This window comes from Trichosurus vulpecula, chromosome 9 (assembly GCF_011100635.1).
Source record: "Trichosurus vulpecula isolate mTriVul1 chromosome 9, mTriVul1.pri, whole genome shotgun sequence".
NCBI lineage: Eukaryota > Metazoa > Chordata > Mammalia > Diprotodontia > Phalangeridae > Trichosurus > Trichosurus vulpecula.
Genome location: NC_050581.1, coordinates 77,920,467 through 77,938,081, shown reverse-complemented (window position 1 = coordinate 77,938,081; position 17,615 = coordinate 77,920,467). Strand labels below are relative to the sequence as shown.

Here is a 17,615-nt window from a genome sequence, read left to right as displayed (position 1 = left end):
GAAGGGGGCGGAGCCCAGGGTGCCAACCCTTCCCCCTCCTCTCCCCAATCTCCGGCAGGCGGGGGGAAAGGCAGATGGCAAGAGACAGGTCGCATGCGCTCACCCCGCCTCAGGTCCCAGCCTGTTGCTAGGGGAAGCTTTGAGAGGGAGGGCCTAGAAGGAAAAGGAGACTGCGATCTACGCCTGCGCAGAAGGCGTTGGGCGGGGTCAAGAGAACTGGTGTGCCAGAGGAAGAAAAGGCGGGAAAGCGGGTTACTCAGAAGTTTGTAGACCATCTGGACAAGGAAAGAATGCCAAAGAATGAGAGGAATCAAGAATGCCAGAGCTGGTCTCTGGTGGGGGTAAATGGGCCTAAATTCTCAGTTCTTTCTCCTATCCCACAGGGAAAGCACTCTGTAAACCTTAAAGCATTCTACCTCAATACCATATCCCTTATCTCTGGTCAGGGAGCAGCCCAAATTCTCCAGGTGGAGAACAGCATGTCTGCACTTTCCAGACTAGCACCATACCTATTAAACTCACAAAAACCACATCTCGGACTCACAGTAGGAATAAGAAATATTTTTAATGGTCCTCAGTCCCTCTTTTAGTTCCCCCCTCCCATCTGATCCAACTCAAGGGGCCCAGATGAGCCTACAGAACATGAATCACAGACCTAGGAAAAGAAAAATAGATTAGGTCGTACACTGCTCGAGGGCAAGAACTGTGTTTTGTTTTGCTTTAATATCCTGGGCACCTAGCTCACAGGGTTTTGCATGTAGCATCGAGTGCTTAAGGCAGAGGAAAAAACCCAACAATATTGGTTGGGGAATTTAGTGAAACAAGTAGATAAGGTATATGATCACTAAAGAAGGGCTGGAAAGGGTTAGGATAATGCTGCATCAAGTACATTTTATACTCGGAACAGTTCCGGTCACTAGGGATCTGCTGTAGTTTTCCTATTAATTCAGGACTACCTGTCTTATACATGTTCAAATATTTAACAGTTCCTGTTTCCATTCAGGGAACTGAAATGTGAAGAACAAAAATCATGAAGTGAATTTGTCTTCAGCATCCTATCCCGTTTCTGGATGTCTTCTACTCACAAAACCCTAAGTCTTTGTACTTGCTCTCTTGCAACAGGGCACACAGTAAGCACTCAGTGAAAGTTTGCTGAATGAATAAACTTCCAGTGGTGGAATTTCAGGCACCACAACCCTCATTCTTCTCTCGCTGAGTTGAACAGCATGAAGAGCCTGGAGAAAATAGGGCAAAGGCTCTTACCTTTAAGCAAAGCACAGCCTGAAGCCATTGAGTTTAGATATGGGTCCTCTGCCAAGGTGTATCCCAACGTGGATGGCTACAGATTGCTGCAAAGCAGCATAGGAAGCCAAAGAAGAAGAGGAGAAAGCAGCTGAAGTAGAGAAGTCTGGAACCACACAAAACACGTTCCTCCTGTGGGTTGGTAGAAAAGAGGAAGAAAGAAAATGATGAGATTATCTCCCTTGCCAAAGCCTTCCTAGACAGCAATGAAAATCAGAAGAGAAGTTAACAGTGGGGGGGTGGGGGGGAGAAGGAGGATGTTAAGGAGGAGGGGAGGGGAGTTGGGACAGGGGAAGTAGGTCCTAAACCTCAGGAACAGACTAAAAAGAAATAATTCAGGGAACACAAACAAGGAAGATTCACATATTGTTGGGGTGGGAAGATGACAAGGAGGGCTAAGGATCTCACAGTCCGGGGCTCTTACCATAGTAAGTAGCTTGGTGAGAATAAGGCCCTCATGGCTCCAGACATCATAACATTCTTCTTCTGGCTTGGAACTCTCAACAGCATGTGTGTTCACTGTATCTCCTTCCTCTTCCTCTAAGCAGGATGTGGGTGGTTGGCTGGAGGGCAGGATTTTAGGGGCTGCACTGAAAACCAGGCAAGTCCCAGAGGTTTTTTCTACTGGCACCAGGGCTGTGATCAATACTAGCTCCTCTGCAGAAGAACCTGGAGGGAAGGAAGAGAGATGGAGAACACATTTTAGGGAACTGGTGGAGCATCCTTCTCTATACATGCCAGTGGAAACATCCTACATTATATACATTCAACTAAATACATCCAATTCAATTAAAAAAACCCAGTACTTATTTAAAGCTGGAAGGGACCTGAAGGACCATCCAACCCAATTCCCATTAACATTGTTCCTTTTCTTTTCTTCTTGGGAGCATAGACTGTCAGAGTTAGAAAGAACCTTAGACATCATTTAGTCTAAGCCTCTCATTTACATGAATGGAAATGGAGGTTCAGAGAAATGAAAATTTAAGATTCGAAGAAATAAGGCTCAGAGAGGTTGTGATTAACCCAATATCACAGAGTGAGCCAGTGGCAGAGCTGGGATGATTCTCACACAACCCCAAGTTTCCTCTTTCCAACCTTATCAATAAGTTCCTTCAAACCATAACTCAGAAAAATATTTTTAAATCTACCAAAGGGCCCAGCACATAGTCAACTCAGTCACTCAGTCAACACCATGACCCAGTGTGGCATAATGGAAAGCACTTCTGCCTGACAAGAAATCTAGATTTTTAGTTCTGAGCAAGTCGGGCCATTTCTCTAAACCTCCATTTCCACTCATGTAAAATGAGAAAGTTGGACTACATAGTGTCTAAGGGTCCTTTTAGCTCTGCCATTCTATGTTTATATGATGCCAAGAAGAAAAAGAAAGGAACACAGTGCTACTGGAAAGAGAAGGCTTTCTCAGTTTCCTCATCCGTAAAATGGAGATATTACCATTTGTCTGCCTTGAGGCTTCCTTCACAGGGTTCCCCATGACAGGTAAGATAATGTATATAAAGGTACCTTGAAAGTTGCATTCAAATGTAAGGGACTGTTATTTCCCATTTTGGGGAGAGACAGGAGAAGAAGAAACTATGGGAAAGAAAGAATTTCAGATCATGCCTAACCCCTGTCATCACTTTCTTCTCTCACCACTTTGTCCCAGTTGGAGACCACGGACAGTGGCCCGTAGTTGCTGAGTCCTGTTTTTCTTGATGCTGTCTCCTAAGTTTAAACTGGTCAGCAGTTTCACAGTATGAGACTCAGGCCCAGGGGGTTTCTCTGCAGCAGTCTTATTCCAAGGGCACAGAGTCAGTTGCCCCAGAGACCTCATGAAGGTGACCCAGTCCTATGAGTAGAAAGGTGGTAACAGGGTTGTAAGACCAAATTGACAGGAAAGAACAGACCTGCAGAAATGATGACAGGGAGTAATCTCACCTGAGGGATATCAGGATTTCGGAGCCCATCGCCATGGTTAAGGATAAAACCACCGAGGCCTAGACCTGAAGCCCCAAGCAGCAACAAAGCAAGCGCAGCACAAACCAAAGGTGGACGGTGTGCCAGGCAAAGCTGCAGGTTCTCTCCTGCTTGCCAGCTGCCCATAGGGAGGTGAGGGGACTAATCCTCACTCTCTTCTAGAAACCTGCCAGAGGAAGAAAAATTCAATTAAACAAGTACATGTTACATATCTGCTATATGCAAGGTGTTGTATGTACTAGGACTGTTAACAACTCTCTCTTCGGTGTTACATGATATTGAGAGGTCATAGAACGACACTTTCATAGATAAGTAAGTACACGATCATTTCAAGAATGAGAGAACAGTAACAACAGGGTTGGGGCAGGAGGGGAACACGATCAGCAAAAACATCCCTTAGAAGGTAACATTTGAATTAAAAAACAGGAAACAGCTGGGTAGCCAATACATCATATCTTTTTCCCCAAACCAATCAAGGAAAAAAGGTATATAAAAATGGGGTGGAGATAGGAAAACCAATTTTGCTTGAGGGGAGACAAGACATCATTAGAATTAGGGAATTACCAATGCTTGCTCCACCCCCATCAGTAAATAGTTCCTGATGGGGTTATAGACCTAGAAGACTGGAAGGAGCTGGTTGAACAGTCTGTAAGATGACATTTCAAAGGATGAAAAGGTGCGGGTGGGAGAGAAAAGGAAGGAACGAAAGTGACAGTTCTCACTCTTGGTAAGTTTCATAACACTTCCTAGCTGACAATCCTGTGGGTGCAAGTAATTGTTATCCCTGATTTACAGGAGAGGAAGATGAAGCTCAGCCGGAAGAAGTGACTTGCCTGAGGTCAACCCAGCAGCGCTAAGTAGCAAAGGGAGGACTAGAACGCAGGATTTCTATTTCCAGATCCAAGGCGCTTTCCATTATACTAGGATGCCAGTGCCGGGGGAAGGGGGAGCGTCGGGGAGGGGTAGAACTGTGCCAGGATTAAGCATCAGGAGGGGCGACCGGGGGAAACAGTGGGAAGGAAGACTGCTCCCAACACCTTCCTTCACCCTTTCGACTTCTAAAAATAACCGAGTAGGGACAGCTGGACCACCCGGACCTGGAAGGGATTCGGCATCTGTGGCTGCTTTCCTCTATACCACGGTCCCTCTTCTACGGGCCGGCAGCCAGAGCGCTCCTAGCGCCCCGACTTCCTTCCCCCTTCTCCTAACCAGCTAGCAAGCTCCCTTCAGGGCAACTGCGCGAGCCCCTGGCTCTCACCCTTTAAAAGCCCAGATGAAGTCCGGGAGCCCACCTGACGTCACGCTCGGGACAAGGAAGAGGCGGACCACACATGCGCATTCCCTCTGTCTCCTAACCTTCCTGGCGAATCTATGTAAGGGAGCTGAAAGGTCCTAAACGGCAGATTTCCTCAGTTCCGGAAATTATAACTGGGTCAAACCACTTAGACATATAATTCAGAGGTAGAGAATAAGGTACTAACCTTTCCTCCCCCTTCCCTCCAAAATAGGCTAATGTCATGGGGATGGAGATATCAGTTTTGATCTGAAATATCTTTGCAATTATAGACTGCCTCCGTATATTAAGATATAGGAGTTTTAATTTTGTATTTGTCGCAGGCATTGGATTAGAACCCCCCTCCCCTCGCCCATACCATTTTCACAACCTGTCATCTCCCCGCCGTGAAGGATTCCCACGTGGGGCAAGTGGGTGGGGTCATCACTTCTGTCTACTTCTGTGCTACTTTCTGGGGCTTTGCATCTAATTCCTTATCCATGTTCCTCTGTATCAAGATATAGTCCAGACCACATAACAAATAGTTGGTGGGCTCCCACAATATGTAACACAAAGACCAAAAAATAATAACAAAAAGGGACCCTGTTTCCAGGTCAAGAGCTTATGTATAGTTTATAAATTGTTTCCAAACCTATTTGCCTAACTTTAAGCAAGTCCTTGGGCAAAATACTGTACTAGGTGCAGAGGATCCAAAAACAATGCAAAACTGTCTTTCCTTTCAAAGAGCCTGCATTCTCCTGGGAAGAGACAGCGTATGAATCCATCTTTCAAGAATGATAAGTGCCTACTATGTAAAGAGAGACAGCATATAAACAAGCTTATATAGTTGATTATTTGAGAGGCCAAGAACATTAATGACTGGAAGATAAGAAAGACCTCCAGTAAGAAGGTTGGTTGGTTGGTTGTTGTCCTTTCTTCTCAAAGAGGACCAAAATTGTATCACTATGCTTGAGTCAAAATTCAGTGTGTCCAACTGTGGCCGATCAGGCCAATAGCATCTCCGAATGCTCTACCCCAAGTTGGGGGCAAATAGTCCATGTGAACATTTTGGGGTGGATACTCTAAACTTGCATGTCCTTCGATTACTTTGAGCTGTCTCCATTCTGCTTTGCTCACAGAGCACAGCACCTTCCCTGATGTGGGCGCGCCATGCTGAATGGTCCTGTGCCAATGTCTCCCGTGTCACACAATCAATTCCAAAGTTCTTCAGAGAGATCTTGAGAGTGTCCTTGTATGGCTTCTTCTGACCACCATGTGAATGCTTGCCCTGTGTGAGTTCTCCATAAAATAATCTTTTTGGCAAGCATATGTTTTGCATTCGAACAACGTGGCCAGCTCATTGGAGTCATGACAGCACACTTTCCCAGGTTCTAGAGAATGGACAATGCTCTCGAGCCTTCTCAGTCACCAATGGAGTGAAATAGGGCTGGGTGCTTGCTCCCATGCTTTTTAGCATGATGTTTTCAGCATGTTGTCAAATGCTTTCAATGAGGATGAACACGGCATCAAGATCAGCCAACTCACTGATGGTGAATTCTTCAACTTCAAAAGGCTACACGCCAAGACCAAAGTGGAGGGAGTATTGGTGCATGATTTTCTGTTTGCAGATAATTGTGCACTCAATGCAGCCTCTGAAGCTGAGATGCAACAAAGTATGGATCAGTTCTCTGCTGCTTGTACTAATTTTGGTCCAGTAAGAAGGGGTATATCTTGAAGGAAGCCAGAGATTTTAAGGGCCAGAGTTGAGGAGTAAGTGTATTCCAGTCCTAGTGAACAGCTGGTGAAAAAGCACAAAGTTGAGATTGAGGGGAGGAGGGCAGGGACAGGGAATACCAAGATTAGGATACCACACTAAGGACTCTTTGCTTTGGGCAATAAAATAAATAAATAAATATTTGAAGAGAATTCTTTTTTAAAGAGAATTCTTGGAAATTTTATGTGCAAGAGAGAGGTGTTGGGCCCTCAGGCTTTCTCACAGTGGCCTCTCATGGAATTCAGTCTTGGAAGATCCTGACCCCAGAGAGACATCATCAGGCTTTTTGTATCACTCTCCTGAAGTTATCTGGAAACTCTCTTAAATAGAGCTTAGATTTGACCCATGTCTGGGATGACCCCTAAAGGAGCTTAACAACAATTTTTAGAAAACTGGTAGATATCAGGTACAGGGCATCTATTTACTTCCTCTACCATAGAGTAAAGGTTAAAATGCAGTAGACGTAAGCATGTGTCGACAAATATATGCTAAGACATGAAACAGTAACAGAGGACTCATAGCCCATAATGATACATACACACATAATGCTCTCAATAATAAACATAGAAACTCATTAAGATGCAGAAATACCTGTTTCTATTCATTTCTATTATGCTCTCTTGAAGTGAAGATTCCTATGAGATTAATGGGACTGCTGAATAGACTTCACTTTCACTTCACTCTGCACAGCCCAAGCCACAACTCAAGGTTCCTATTTTCTGGCCAACCTAACCTGCAAAACTGTAACTTTCTGTGATAGTTATCACCTCCGACAAAGGAAGCAGAATTGCAGGAAGTACTATTGGGCATCCAACACCCAGATCTCTCAGTGACTCCAGGCCTGTCTAGCTCACAAGATAGCCACCAAAGCTAGGAATCTCAGGAACCATGTATCTACAGTCAAGAAAAGAAATACAGAATAGAAGCTAAAGATTTGAAATCCAATCTACGGCTCACCTAGAAAACATGTTTTTGCTTCCTTGGGGGTGGGGGTGGCATTCTCAAGATAGAAGTCCAAGGGAAAGCTGTCAGAATCTCCAGCCATACATTGAAAAACAGGAAAAAAGAATGAACTTGACATTGTATCTCCTTTTAAGCCTATTGAATGGGCAGCTTTTTTTTTTAATTTATTATTTATTTATACCTCCCACTGCTCCCTTAATGGAACGATAAACCTCCCATCCCTCCAAAAAAAATCCCATAACAAAATTCTCAAAACAAATAGGCAAATTGGCATTGACATAAAAAAAAGGCATGTCTTGTTCTAGATCTTTAGAGACCATCGCCTCTCTAATAGGAGGTGGGTGGCATGATTCACCTTCAGTTATCTGGATTCCTGGTTTAACTACATTAATAAGAATTCTAAAGTCTTTCAAAGTTGTTTGTTTTCTGTATAATGTGATCATTGTATAAATTATTCTACTCGTTCTCACTTCACTCTGTATCAGTTCATAGAAGTTTTCCAACTTTTCCTTGAAACTATCCATTTCCTATGGCATTTCATTTATAAACCATAATTTGTTTATTCTCTAATAGGTGAGCAACCTCTTAGTTTCCAGGGCTTCGCACATGGCCAGATCACTAAGATAGAGGCACCCATGTGGGAGATGACAGGGATCTGCTTTAGGAGAAGACATCTTGAATTCTCTACCACATAAGCAGTCTCTTTCCATTCTATGGAAACAGGTAACATCTTTAAAACCAACAGAGGAGGAAACAAGGTAGATATCCATAAATTGGAGAATGCCTAAACAAATTGTAGTATCTGAATGTAGTGGAGTGTTACTGTGCTGTAAGAAATCTGTGTGGTGAATGTAGAGAAGCATGAAAAAATCTGCATGAACTGATGCAGAGAGAAGTAAAGAGAGTCAAGAAAACAATATACACAGTGACTACAATGATGTAAAGGGCAAGAATTACACACCAAAAATATCAAAAGTGAATATAAGAAAATTATAAAGATCAAGCAGGAATTGAATGAAGAGAGATGAGAGTACATCCCCAATCTGCTCATTCATGGAGGTGGGAGGTCCACAGCTGTTATACATTGCACGTGTTTTCAGATTTTTCAATGTACCAATCAATTGTGCTAATTTTCCTCCCTATATCAGGTACATTATATGTATATATGTGTATATAATATATCTAATATTGTCATATGAGATTGCTCTCTGGGAGAGGGTGGGAAAGGGATACTTGCCATAACTATGGTAATAAAAGAAATAGAAAATATCAATAAAAACTTATTTAAAACAAAACTAACAGACTGGGACAATCTTGTCCTCTCTTTTCACTGGCATCCAGAGGGTGATGGTCTTGCTCACCCATAGCATGGGCACTATGCACTGAACTGGGTATGGGAAGGAACCATCCATCTTTGTCTCAATTTAGACCTTGTAGCCCCAAGAATCAAGTTTGGAGTTTTGGTTTGTTGTATCTGTCCTTTTCAATTTTAAGTCCAGATGGTGGTGACCATGAACACAGGTGTTCCAGCCATTGCAACTTTGGAGCCAGGATCTCAGGTCACATATTGCTGCAGCATAGAAACCAGTATTGGGAAACAAGGCCATGGGAATTTTGGACTTAAAATTTGGTGGAACTAGGCTATATAGGAACTGAAGTAAGCTGTCAACCTAATCTCCCTCTCCTTCCCAGAGGCTAAAGTAGTGTAGGGGGGATTATATTGCCCAGTTGTTTGGAAGGGGTGAGGGTTATATATTTGTTTATTAATATTTTTTAGTTTTCAGCATTCATTTTCACAAGAGTTTGAATTACAAATTTTCTCCCCATTTCTACCCTCCCCCCCACTCCAAGAAGGCATATATTCTGATCGCCCCATTCCCCAGTCAGCCCTCCCTTCTGTCACCCCACTCCCCGCCATCCCCTTTTCCCTTACTTTCTTGTAGAGCAAGATAGATGTTTATGCCCCATTGCCTGTATATCTTATTTCCTACTTGCATGCAAAAACTTTTTTTTTTGACATCTTCTTTTAAAACTTTGAATTCCAAATTCTCTCCCCTCTTCCCTCCCCACCCACCCTCCCTAAGAAGGCAAGCAATTCAACATAGGCCACATGTGTATCATTATGCAAAACCCTTCCACAATACTCATGTTGTGAAAGACTAACTATATTTTGCTCCTTCCTATCCTATCCCCCTTTATCCAATTTTCTCCCTTGACCCTGTCCCTTTTCAAAAGTGTTTGCTTTTGATTACTTCCTCCCCCTATCTACCCTCCCTTCTATTGTCCCCCCTTTTTATCTCCTTCCTCCTTCTTTCCTGTGGGGTAAGATACCCAATTGAGTGTGTATGTTATTCCCTCCTCAAGTCAAATCCGATAAGAGCAAGATTCACTCATTCCCCCTCACCTGCCCCCTCTTCCCTCCCAACAGAACTGATTTTTCTTGCCACTTTTATGCGTTATAATTTACCCCATTCTATCTCTCCCTTTCTTCCTCTCTCAATATATTCCTCTCTCATCCCTTAATTTGATTTTATTTTTTAGACATCATCCCTTCATATTCAACTCACCCTGTGTCCTCTGTCTATATATATATATATATATATATATATATATATATATATATATATACACACACACATATATATATATACATATATATGTGTGTGTATATATATGTGTATGTATACACACACACACACACTATGCACTATACATCACATACTATATATATATATATATATATATGTATATTCCCTTCAGCTACCCTAATACTGAGGTCTCATGAATTATACACATCATCTTTCCATGTAGGAATGTAAACAAAACAGTTCAACTTTAGTAAGTACCTTATGATTTCTCTTTCTTGTTTACCTTTTCATGCTTCTCTTCATTCTTGTGTTTGAAAGTCACATTTTTTATTCAGCTCTGGTCTTTTCACGAGAAAGCTTGAAAATCCTCTATTTTACTGAAAATCTATAGTTTGCCTTGGAGCATGATACTCAGTTTTGCTGGGTAGGTGATTCTTGGTTTTAATCCTAGCTCCACTGACCTCCAGAATATCATGTTCCAAGCCCTTTGATCCCTTAATGTAGAAGCTGCTAGATCTTGTATTATTCTGATTGTGTTTCCATAATACTCAAATTGTTTCTTTCTGGCTGCTTGCAGTATTTTCTCCTTGATCTGGGAGCTCTGGAATTTGGCAACAATATTCCTAGGAGTTTTCTTTTGGGGATCTTTGTCAGGAGGCAATCGGTGGATTCTCTCAATTTCTATTTTACCCTCTGGCTCTAGAATATCAGGGCAATTCTCCTTGATAATTTCTTGAAAGATGATATCTAGGCTCTTTTTTGATCATGGCTTTCAGGTAGTCCAATAATTTTTAAGTTATCTCTCCTGGATCCATTTTCCAGGTCAGTGGTTTTTCCAATGAGATATTGCACAGTGTCTTCCATTTTTTCATTCCTTTGGTTCTGTTTTATAATATCTTAATTTCTCATCAAGTCACTAGCTTCCACTTGCTCCAATCTAATTTTTAAGGTAGTATTTTCTTCAGTGGTCTTTTGGACCTCCTTTTCCATTTGGCTAATTCTGCCTTTCAAGGCATTCTTCTCTTCATTGGTTCTTTAGAGCTCTTTTGCCATTTGAGTTAATCTATTTTTTAAGGTGTTGTTTCCTTCAGTATTTTTTTTGGGTCTCCTTTAGCAAGCCATTGACTTGTTTTTCATGGTTCTCTCATATCATTCTCATTTCTCTTCCCAATTTTTCCTCTACTTCTCTAACTTGCTTTTCCACATCCTTTTTGAGCTCTTCCATGGCCTGAGACCATTTCATGTTTTTCTTGGAGGCTTTTGATATAGGCTCTTTGACTTTGTTAACTTCTGGCTGTGTGTTTTGGTCTTCTTTATCACCAAAGAAAGATTCCTAAGTCTGAGTCTGAATCTGAATCCGTTTTTGCTGCCTGGCCATGTTCCCAGCCAACTTACTTGACCCTTGAGTTTTTCATGGGAGTATGACTGCTTGCAGAATAAAGAGTACTTTGTTCCAAGCTTAAGGGGATGCAGTGTTGTTTTCAGATCTATTTCTATACAGCAAGCTCTGCCACACCAGCACTCCTCCTACCCCAAGAACTGCCAACCCAGACCTGACTCAGATCTTAAGCAGGCTCTGCACTCCTGCTCTGATCTGCCTCTTAATTCCTCCCACCAGGTGGGCCTGGGGCCTGAAGCAACTGCAGCTGTAGTTCTGTAGCTGCACCACCACTGCTGCCCCCAGGGTGGTGGCTGAACCAAGAACTCCTTTCACTCTGTCCCCACAGCTTTTCCCACGAACCTTCTCTGTTGTCTTTGGTGTTTGTGGGTTGAGAAGTCTGGTAACTGCCACAGCTCACTGATTCAGGGCACTAGGGCCTGTTCTGGCCAGCTCCCAGTCTGGTTGGTCCTGGAACAGCCCACGCTGGGCTCTGCTCTGCTCCGCTCCCAGCTCCGTGCGTGATAAACCTTACCCAGCGACCATCCAGGCTGTCCTGGGCTGCAGCCCTGCTTTGCTCTGCTATTTCATGGGTTCTGCAGTTCTATAATTTGTTCAGAGCCATTTTTTATTGGTGTTTGGAGGGTCCTAGGGGAGAGCCCTAGGCAAGTCCCTCCTTTCCAGCTGCCATCTTGGCTCTGCCCCCTGTATATTTGTTCTTGTTATATCTTTGAAATGAAAACCCCGCTTGGCCACTCATCATTTTACTTTGATCTAGATAAATTATTTTACATTATTACTATGATAATGCTTCAAAGTTTTACATGATTTTTTTTTTACGTGTGGATATTCCTTAATGAGAAAGATCACAACCCCTAAGTAGACCATGAGTTTCTGTCACCAAAAATATTACATCTCCTAATGGGCCACCCCTGTGATGATAAGCCTCTTTGAAATTAGCTAAGTTACATCATAGACAATAGACACATAGTCTGTCAATCACTGAGCTCATACCTGAAAGCTTTCCAGCTTGGCTAGACCAGCCAGAGTTTTTTCACCGCTGGTATAGCTAACAAGATTCCAAGTGAATTAATCTCGCTAAAGGAATTCTACTCCATGATCCAATTTAATCAGGACCACTCACTGTAGCAATTTGAATGACAACTATTTCTGTGAGTCCTAGGAATTTTAAAATGAAATTAGTTTCTCCTAACCAATTCAAGTCCTACATTTGGCAGCCACATATGGTCTATACAAATGAGTGATTTTGTAGTCTATCTACAGCCACACTGGGGACAGCAAAAGGAGAAAACCCACCAACAAGTCTTAAGTGTCCACATGAGATTCACTAAAAGCTGTACAGGTGATCAAGGCCTCAGGAAGACTGGAGATAAGAGGGGTTCTGTGGCCCCCCAACTCTACATGCAGAATAAGATGGTTTCCCAGCTTTCCCCTTTTGTACAAGTAACCTTCTGTCTCTGATCTGTTTATCCACCTCTTCCACTTCTATGTCCACCAGGGGTAGGGAACCTGTGGACTTGAGGCCATATGTGGCCTTCTAGGTCCTCAAGAATCTGACTGAATCCAAACTTCACAGAACAAATCCCCTTAATAAAAGAATTTGTTCTGTAAAACTTGGTCTCATGCAAAAGGCCACACCCAAGAACTTAGAAGGTCATATGTGGCTTTGAGGCCAAAGGTTCCCCACCTCTGGGACTCTATACTTTGATCTTTGAGTATTGATGGAAGAGGCAAAGGATGGAGAAATGAAGTGAGGAAAGAATCTGAATCACCATGAGTCAGTCTTGGGGCCCATTCTCATAGAATCTGAAGCCTGTTCTTCATAGCTTTGGTCAGACTTCTTAGGAATCCTGTACAAGAGATCGTGAGTTCATACAAAGAACAAAGGAGTCAAATTTTGTTGGTGACCTGAATTTCTGATTTAATTCTTAATTCTCCTAATTTGGTCTCTAAACTCTAAAGTATGCTATAGGCACAGTGAAAAGCTTAACATTAGCTTAGGGCCTTTTGTTCAGGTTTTCCATTATTAGGATGTCTTTCACCTAAATGGACCAGCAAGCACTTATCCTGGCCCAGAATAGTCTCTAACATAAAAAGGTCACCTTCACCCCCATGATAAGGTATAGACTTTAAGTGGAGCTATAATAATAGTAGCTTTCATTTACATATAGGTAGGAAGGGCAAAGAAGCCACTTTGTTACTGCATAGGAAATAGGACAAAGGATCCTAGCTCTATCCAGCCCTCGGTATTGCTCCCTGGGGTGATTTGCATAAATTATTGGCAGGACTGGAGTAGAAAGAAGTTGATTCACACCCTAAGTCAAATAATGAGTTGATCTTAGGGAGTGGCACTTTAGGTGCCACATTTTAGATAAAGCAGAAGGCAACAGCTTGAGGCCACTCCAGAGAGCCAATTGTTAAATCTTCCTTCCGTGTTAACTTTTTTACGTCTCAAAATTTTGTTGATAGTCTAGACTTAAGAAAGGGTAGGAGAAAATGTTAATGATGCAGATTAAATTTAAAAGTGTATTGGGTACATTTCCTCCCCCAACCCCCAGACTAATGTTACATTAAACATTTACTTTCACATCACTGGGCAAAGGTATTCACAAGATAGATTTAATCTGAGCCTAAGGTTTTCTGATGGTTTGTGGTGGCTTTGAAGTTTAAATATCAAAATTAGAAAATAATTTCTTTTAGCCATGTGCTAAAAGAGTTATCAGCCCTCCCTCTATCCCTCCCCCCCCCCCCCCCCCCCCCAGCCATCTCCCACTCCTTAAAGGAATAATGAAAGACAGAATAATCACAATTTATCAGACTAAATGTTAGGTATGGCCAGCTGAGGACCAGTAGACAGCAGCACCAAATATCAAAGCAACCTGCAGCTTAATGACATTATTCCACCAGCAGATGAGTGGAAGTGATAAGGTGATATATCAGATGGCCAAAGGAACCTGAGTTGTCCTAGCTACATAGAGTTAGCATTTATATATTGCTGTAAGGTCTACAGAGAACTTTATGTATGTCATCTCATTTGATCCTCAGTAAAACCCTGGGTGATAGGTTCTATTATCTCCATTTTAAAGATGAGGAAACTGAGGCAGAGAGATGTTATGTAATTTGCCCAGAGTCACAGAGTTAGAAAGTATTTGAGGCAGGCTTTGAACTCAGGTCTTCCTGACTCCAAGTGTACTTTGCCATCTAGCTACCTGAGTACATTCTGTCTTACCACTGCTGTAGAAATCTTTGGAATAATGTATCTTTGTGTGTTGGAGAGGCAGAAAAATTTTCTAATAATTTATTTTGCTATGTTGTTTAATTAGATGTCTTTTGCTTTGAACTTATGTGTCTTCTGCTTGGTACCAAAGAAAACACATTGCTGGGGGCTCATGAACTATGATTTTAAATGGAGGCTTTCAGAAAACGTGCCTTGAACCTAGAATAGCTTGTCTAGGGACATATGGGCATTATGTGGGTCCTTGAACAAATCTATAAGTTTGGATTTTAAACCATTTCCAATACTTTATTTTGCTTGAGTCTCACAATAGCTCTATGAGGGAGACAATGAAAATGTTACTGCTTTACAAAGAAGGAAATATGTCTGAGGCCTCATTGCTAGTACATGGTAGAGCTGGGATTGGAACTCAGATCTTCTGACTTCAGGTCTAATCCTCTTTGCTCTCTCTATGCCATGCTTCCTCAGGTGGATGAGTCGCTTGAATATATTAATTTTGTTGATGCGCTGATGGGGCAGCACTATGGGCACTGGACTCCAGATGGAGCCAGGAGGTCAGGAGATAATCAAAGGCACAGAAAGGGGGGGCGAAAAAAAACCTAAGACAAATGTCACATCATTCTCTTGCTTAGTGCTGTCCCTAGCCCCTCCTCTCCCATCCCTGGGTGACCTTTCTTTTGGTCAGCCAGTGCATTCTTGTGACCTTCCTTGAGGTTCCAGTTGCTACTGATGTGTGAATCTTTAGAAGTGAAGCTAAGTGATGGATCAAGCCTGTATTATCATTGTGACTGTTGTTATCATTATTCCTTATTGTATTATTATAATAAGAGCATTCATAGACTGCTTTAGGTTTTGCAAGCACTTTATAAATATTGTCTCATTTTATCCTAACAGCAACCCTGGGTAGTAGGCACTATTATTTTACAGATAAGGAAACCGAAGCAGATAGAGGGTTAAGTGATGTGCCAAGGATCGCATAACTAGGTACATTTCTGAGGCCGGATTTGAACTCAGGTCTTCCTGACTCTAGGTATAGCATTCTATCTACTCTCACCAGCAAGGCACAAGCCCCATTTTGGGAGACTCTTGCCCTAAGTAGAAGAAACTTTCGTATTAAATATGGTTTATTGTAATCCTTTCTTCCTCTGTGTTAATAGTGGGGTTGTTTTTGAAGCGTAGTCACTCGTAGCCTCATAAATTTGCTTGTCAAAAGTGAAATAGCTTTTTTTTTCTTCTACCTTTTGCAAAAGGCTTCCCTACTCTAGGAAGATGGTAATTCCAGTTAAAATAATTCTTAGGATATTTACTTGTATCCAAGCAGAACATACAGCCCTTCCTAAGAAAACTACCCCTCACAATGCCACCGAACATATGCCACCCTTAGGTTAATTATGGGAACCAATACATTATGGATTCTCACCCCTTAGACAACAGGTCTACATTTGAGACTGTTCAGGTTCAGAGATCAATCATAAGTATGAAAAGATTGTCCACAAATTAGACTTCTGTGCTCTGACCAATTAGAGCTCATAAATATTTAGATTAAACTTTTTCCACTAGAAGGCAAGCTCCTCAAAAATTGAACTTTTTTTGCCTTTATTTGTATTCGCAGGCACAAAGTAGGTCCTTAATAAATACTTGTTGCCTTGACTTGATAAATCTTCAATAATACTTGAAGACAGCGGGATCTTATTAATGAGGACTGATACCACAAATAGAGTCTTTTCCCTATATAAGCAGGAGCAATCCGTCCTCAGATTGCATTGTTGCTGAAAACTCAAGGTCAACCAGATTTTTAGATCCCTTCGTAGATACTGGTACCTGTATCAGGGTGGAGAAAGCTGACATAGAACCAGAAGAAACTCTATAGGACTGGAGGAATATGCCATTAATCTGAAAATATTTGAGGGTCTACAGGCAGCACTTATACTACATTCTAGCATTCCAATGTTATTCATTCAAGATTTGGTCAGCTGTCATTCACCTCAGAAATATAAATGTCAGTAAAATATAGGTGAGTTAGGTTTTACTTTCACCTTTTAGTGGTGACGGGTTTATGTTTACTACAGATTCATTTAGAGAGCATTAGCTGCTCGATGTTGAGGAAGTAGCAGAAGAACCCAATCACCTCTCTATCCCTGGGAATTTGCCCCACAAAACCTGAATACCTCCTCACAGGTCAGGGTAGCAGCTACAGTGGGGGAAGGTTCATTGGTCATACTGGAGAATGTTCCACAAGAAGGGACCCAAAACCAGCTTTAAGCAGAAAAAAGGAGATATGGTATTTTGTTATAAGCAGTTGTACATATGTGCCATGAAGAACAGAAGAAACTATTCAAAGAACAATCATGTTCTGGATATGACTCCACAATTTCTTCTGCTAATCAGAGAAAGATTTGATTCTTAGAGAAGGTGGGCTATGGGTACTGAAGAAGTGGGAGATAAAATGTTTGCTAAGGGAAGGTAGAGTTATTTCAAATAACTAATGCTCATTGGAAGACCCTGGTTTTAGCTGAGACCACATGCTGGCAGGGTAAGGTCAAGCGAGGCTGAGTGTAGAAAACAAAGGAACATATTATTTGTCATGGATAGAGGGTGACATTTTCCTATATAAGCTATTAACTGTCTCTTTTTGCCCCATGGAAAGAGGCAGGCTGGAAGAATCCTTTTTATAGTTCAGAACTCACCTCTTGTGCTAACCTGTGCCTACCTCTGGTTTGTACATGTTGTTACCTCACAGCTCAATTCCTTTGCATATGGAACAGGAAGACCTTTTATTACATTGAGACAGATATCTGAAGTTCTCTAGCTCTATATTCTGTGATCCTGTGAGGATGGTGTTGTGGAAAATTGCACCAGATTCAGAAGACTTGAATCCTAGGTCTGGCTTTACCTTACGTAAGATGGTATATTATAATAATCATCATCTGCGTAGGCGTCTTATCCACCTACCAGATTATAAGCAGAGCTATTGCTAGCAATTTTTGTACCTGGGAAGAGTAGCAACTGTGAGGCGGAGGAAGGCTCACCTAGGCTCTAGCTGCTGGGGACATAAGATCTTTAAAGATTCCAAGAGGAGAGGAAACAGCCTCTGGATGAAACTATAA

The 17,615-nt window shown here is 42.0% G+C and overlaps 1 protein-coding gene across 5 annotated transcripts; it reads right to left on the bottom strand.

The window, feature by feature from the left end:
* Positions 1 to 540: 540 nt before the first annotated feature.
* Positions 541 to 4,650, bottom strand: TMEM219 (transmembrane protein 219). Of its 5 annotated transcripts, none has more exons than XM_036737472.1 (6): positions 4,569 to 4,650; positions 3,238 to 3,442; positions 2,953 to 3,148; positions 1,727 to 1,971; positions 1,264 to 1,434; positions 541 to 655 (listed from the first exon to the last, which is right to left on the bottom strand). In XM_036737472.1, the coding sequence occupies exons 2-5, from the start codon at positions 3,400 to 3,402 to the stop codon at positions 1,297 to 1,299; spliced, it is 744 nt and encodes a 247-aa protein (XP_036593367.1). In that variant the 5' UTR covers positions 3,403 to 3,442; positions 4,569 to 4,650; the 3' UTR covers positions 541 to 655; positions 1,264 to 1,296. The 5 variants fall into 5 exon arrangements, with proteins under 5 accessions (XP_036593367.1, XP_036593365.1, XP_036593369.1 ...); XM_036737470.1 differs by having other exon boundaries at positions 4,535 to 4,647; XM_036737474.1 differs by having other exon boundaries at positions 2,956 to 3,148; positions 4,535 to 4,622.
* Between the last annotated feature and the right edge of the window lie 12,965 nt (positions 4,651 to 17,615).

Excerpts from the sequence above, each read along its gene's own strand:
- TMEM219 (XM_036737472.1), bottom strand. The coding sequence starts at position 3,402 with ATGGGCAGCTGGCAAGCAGGAGAGAACCTGCAGCTTTGCCTGGCACAC. Across the intron at positions 3,149-3,237 it reads GAAATCCTGATATCCCTCAG|GACTGGGTCACCTTCATGAG; the intron begins GTGAGATTACTC and ends TTCTACTCATAG. Across the intron at positions 1,972-2,952 it reads TCTCCAACTGGGACAAAGTG|GTTCTTCTGCAGAGGAGCTA; the intron begins GTGAGAGAAGAA and ends CCTTCCCTCCAG.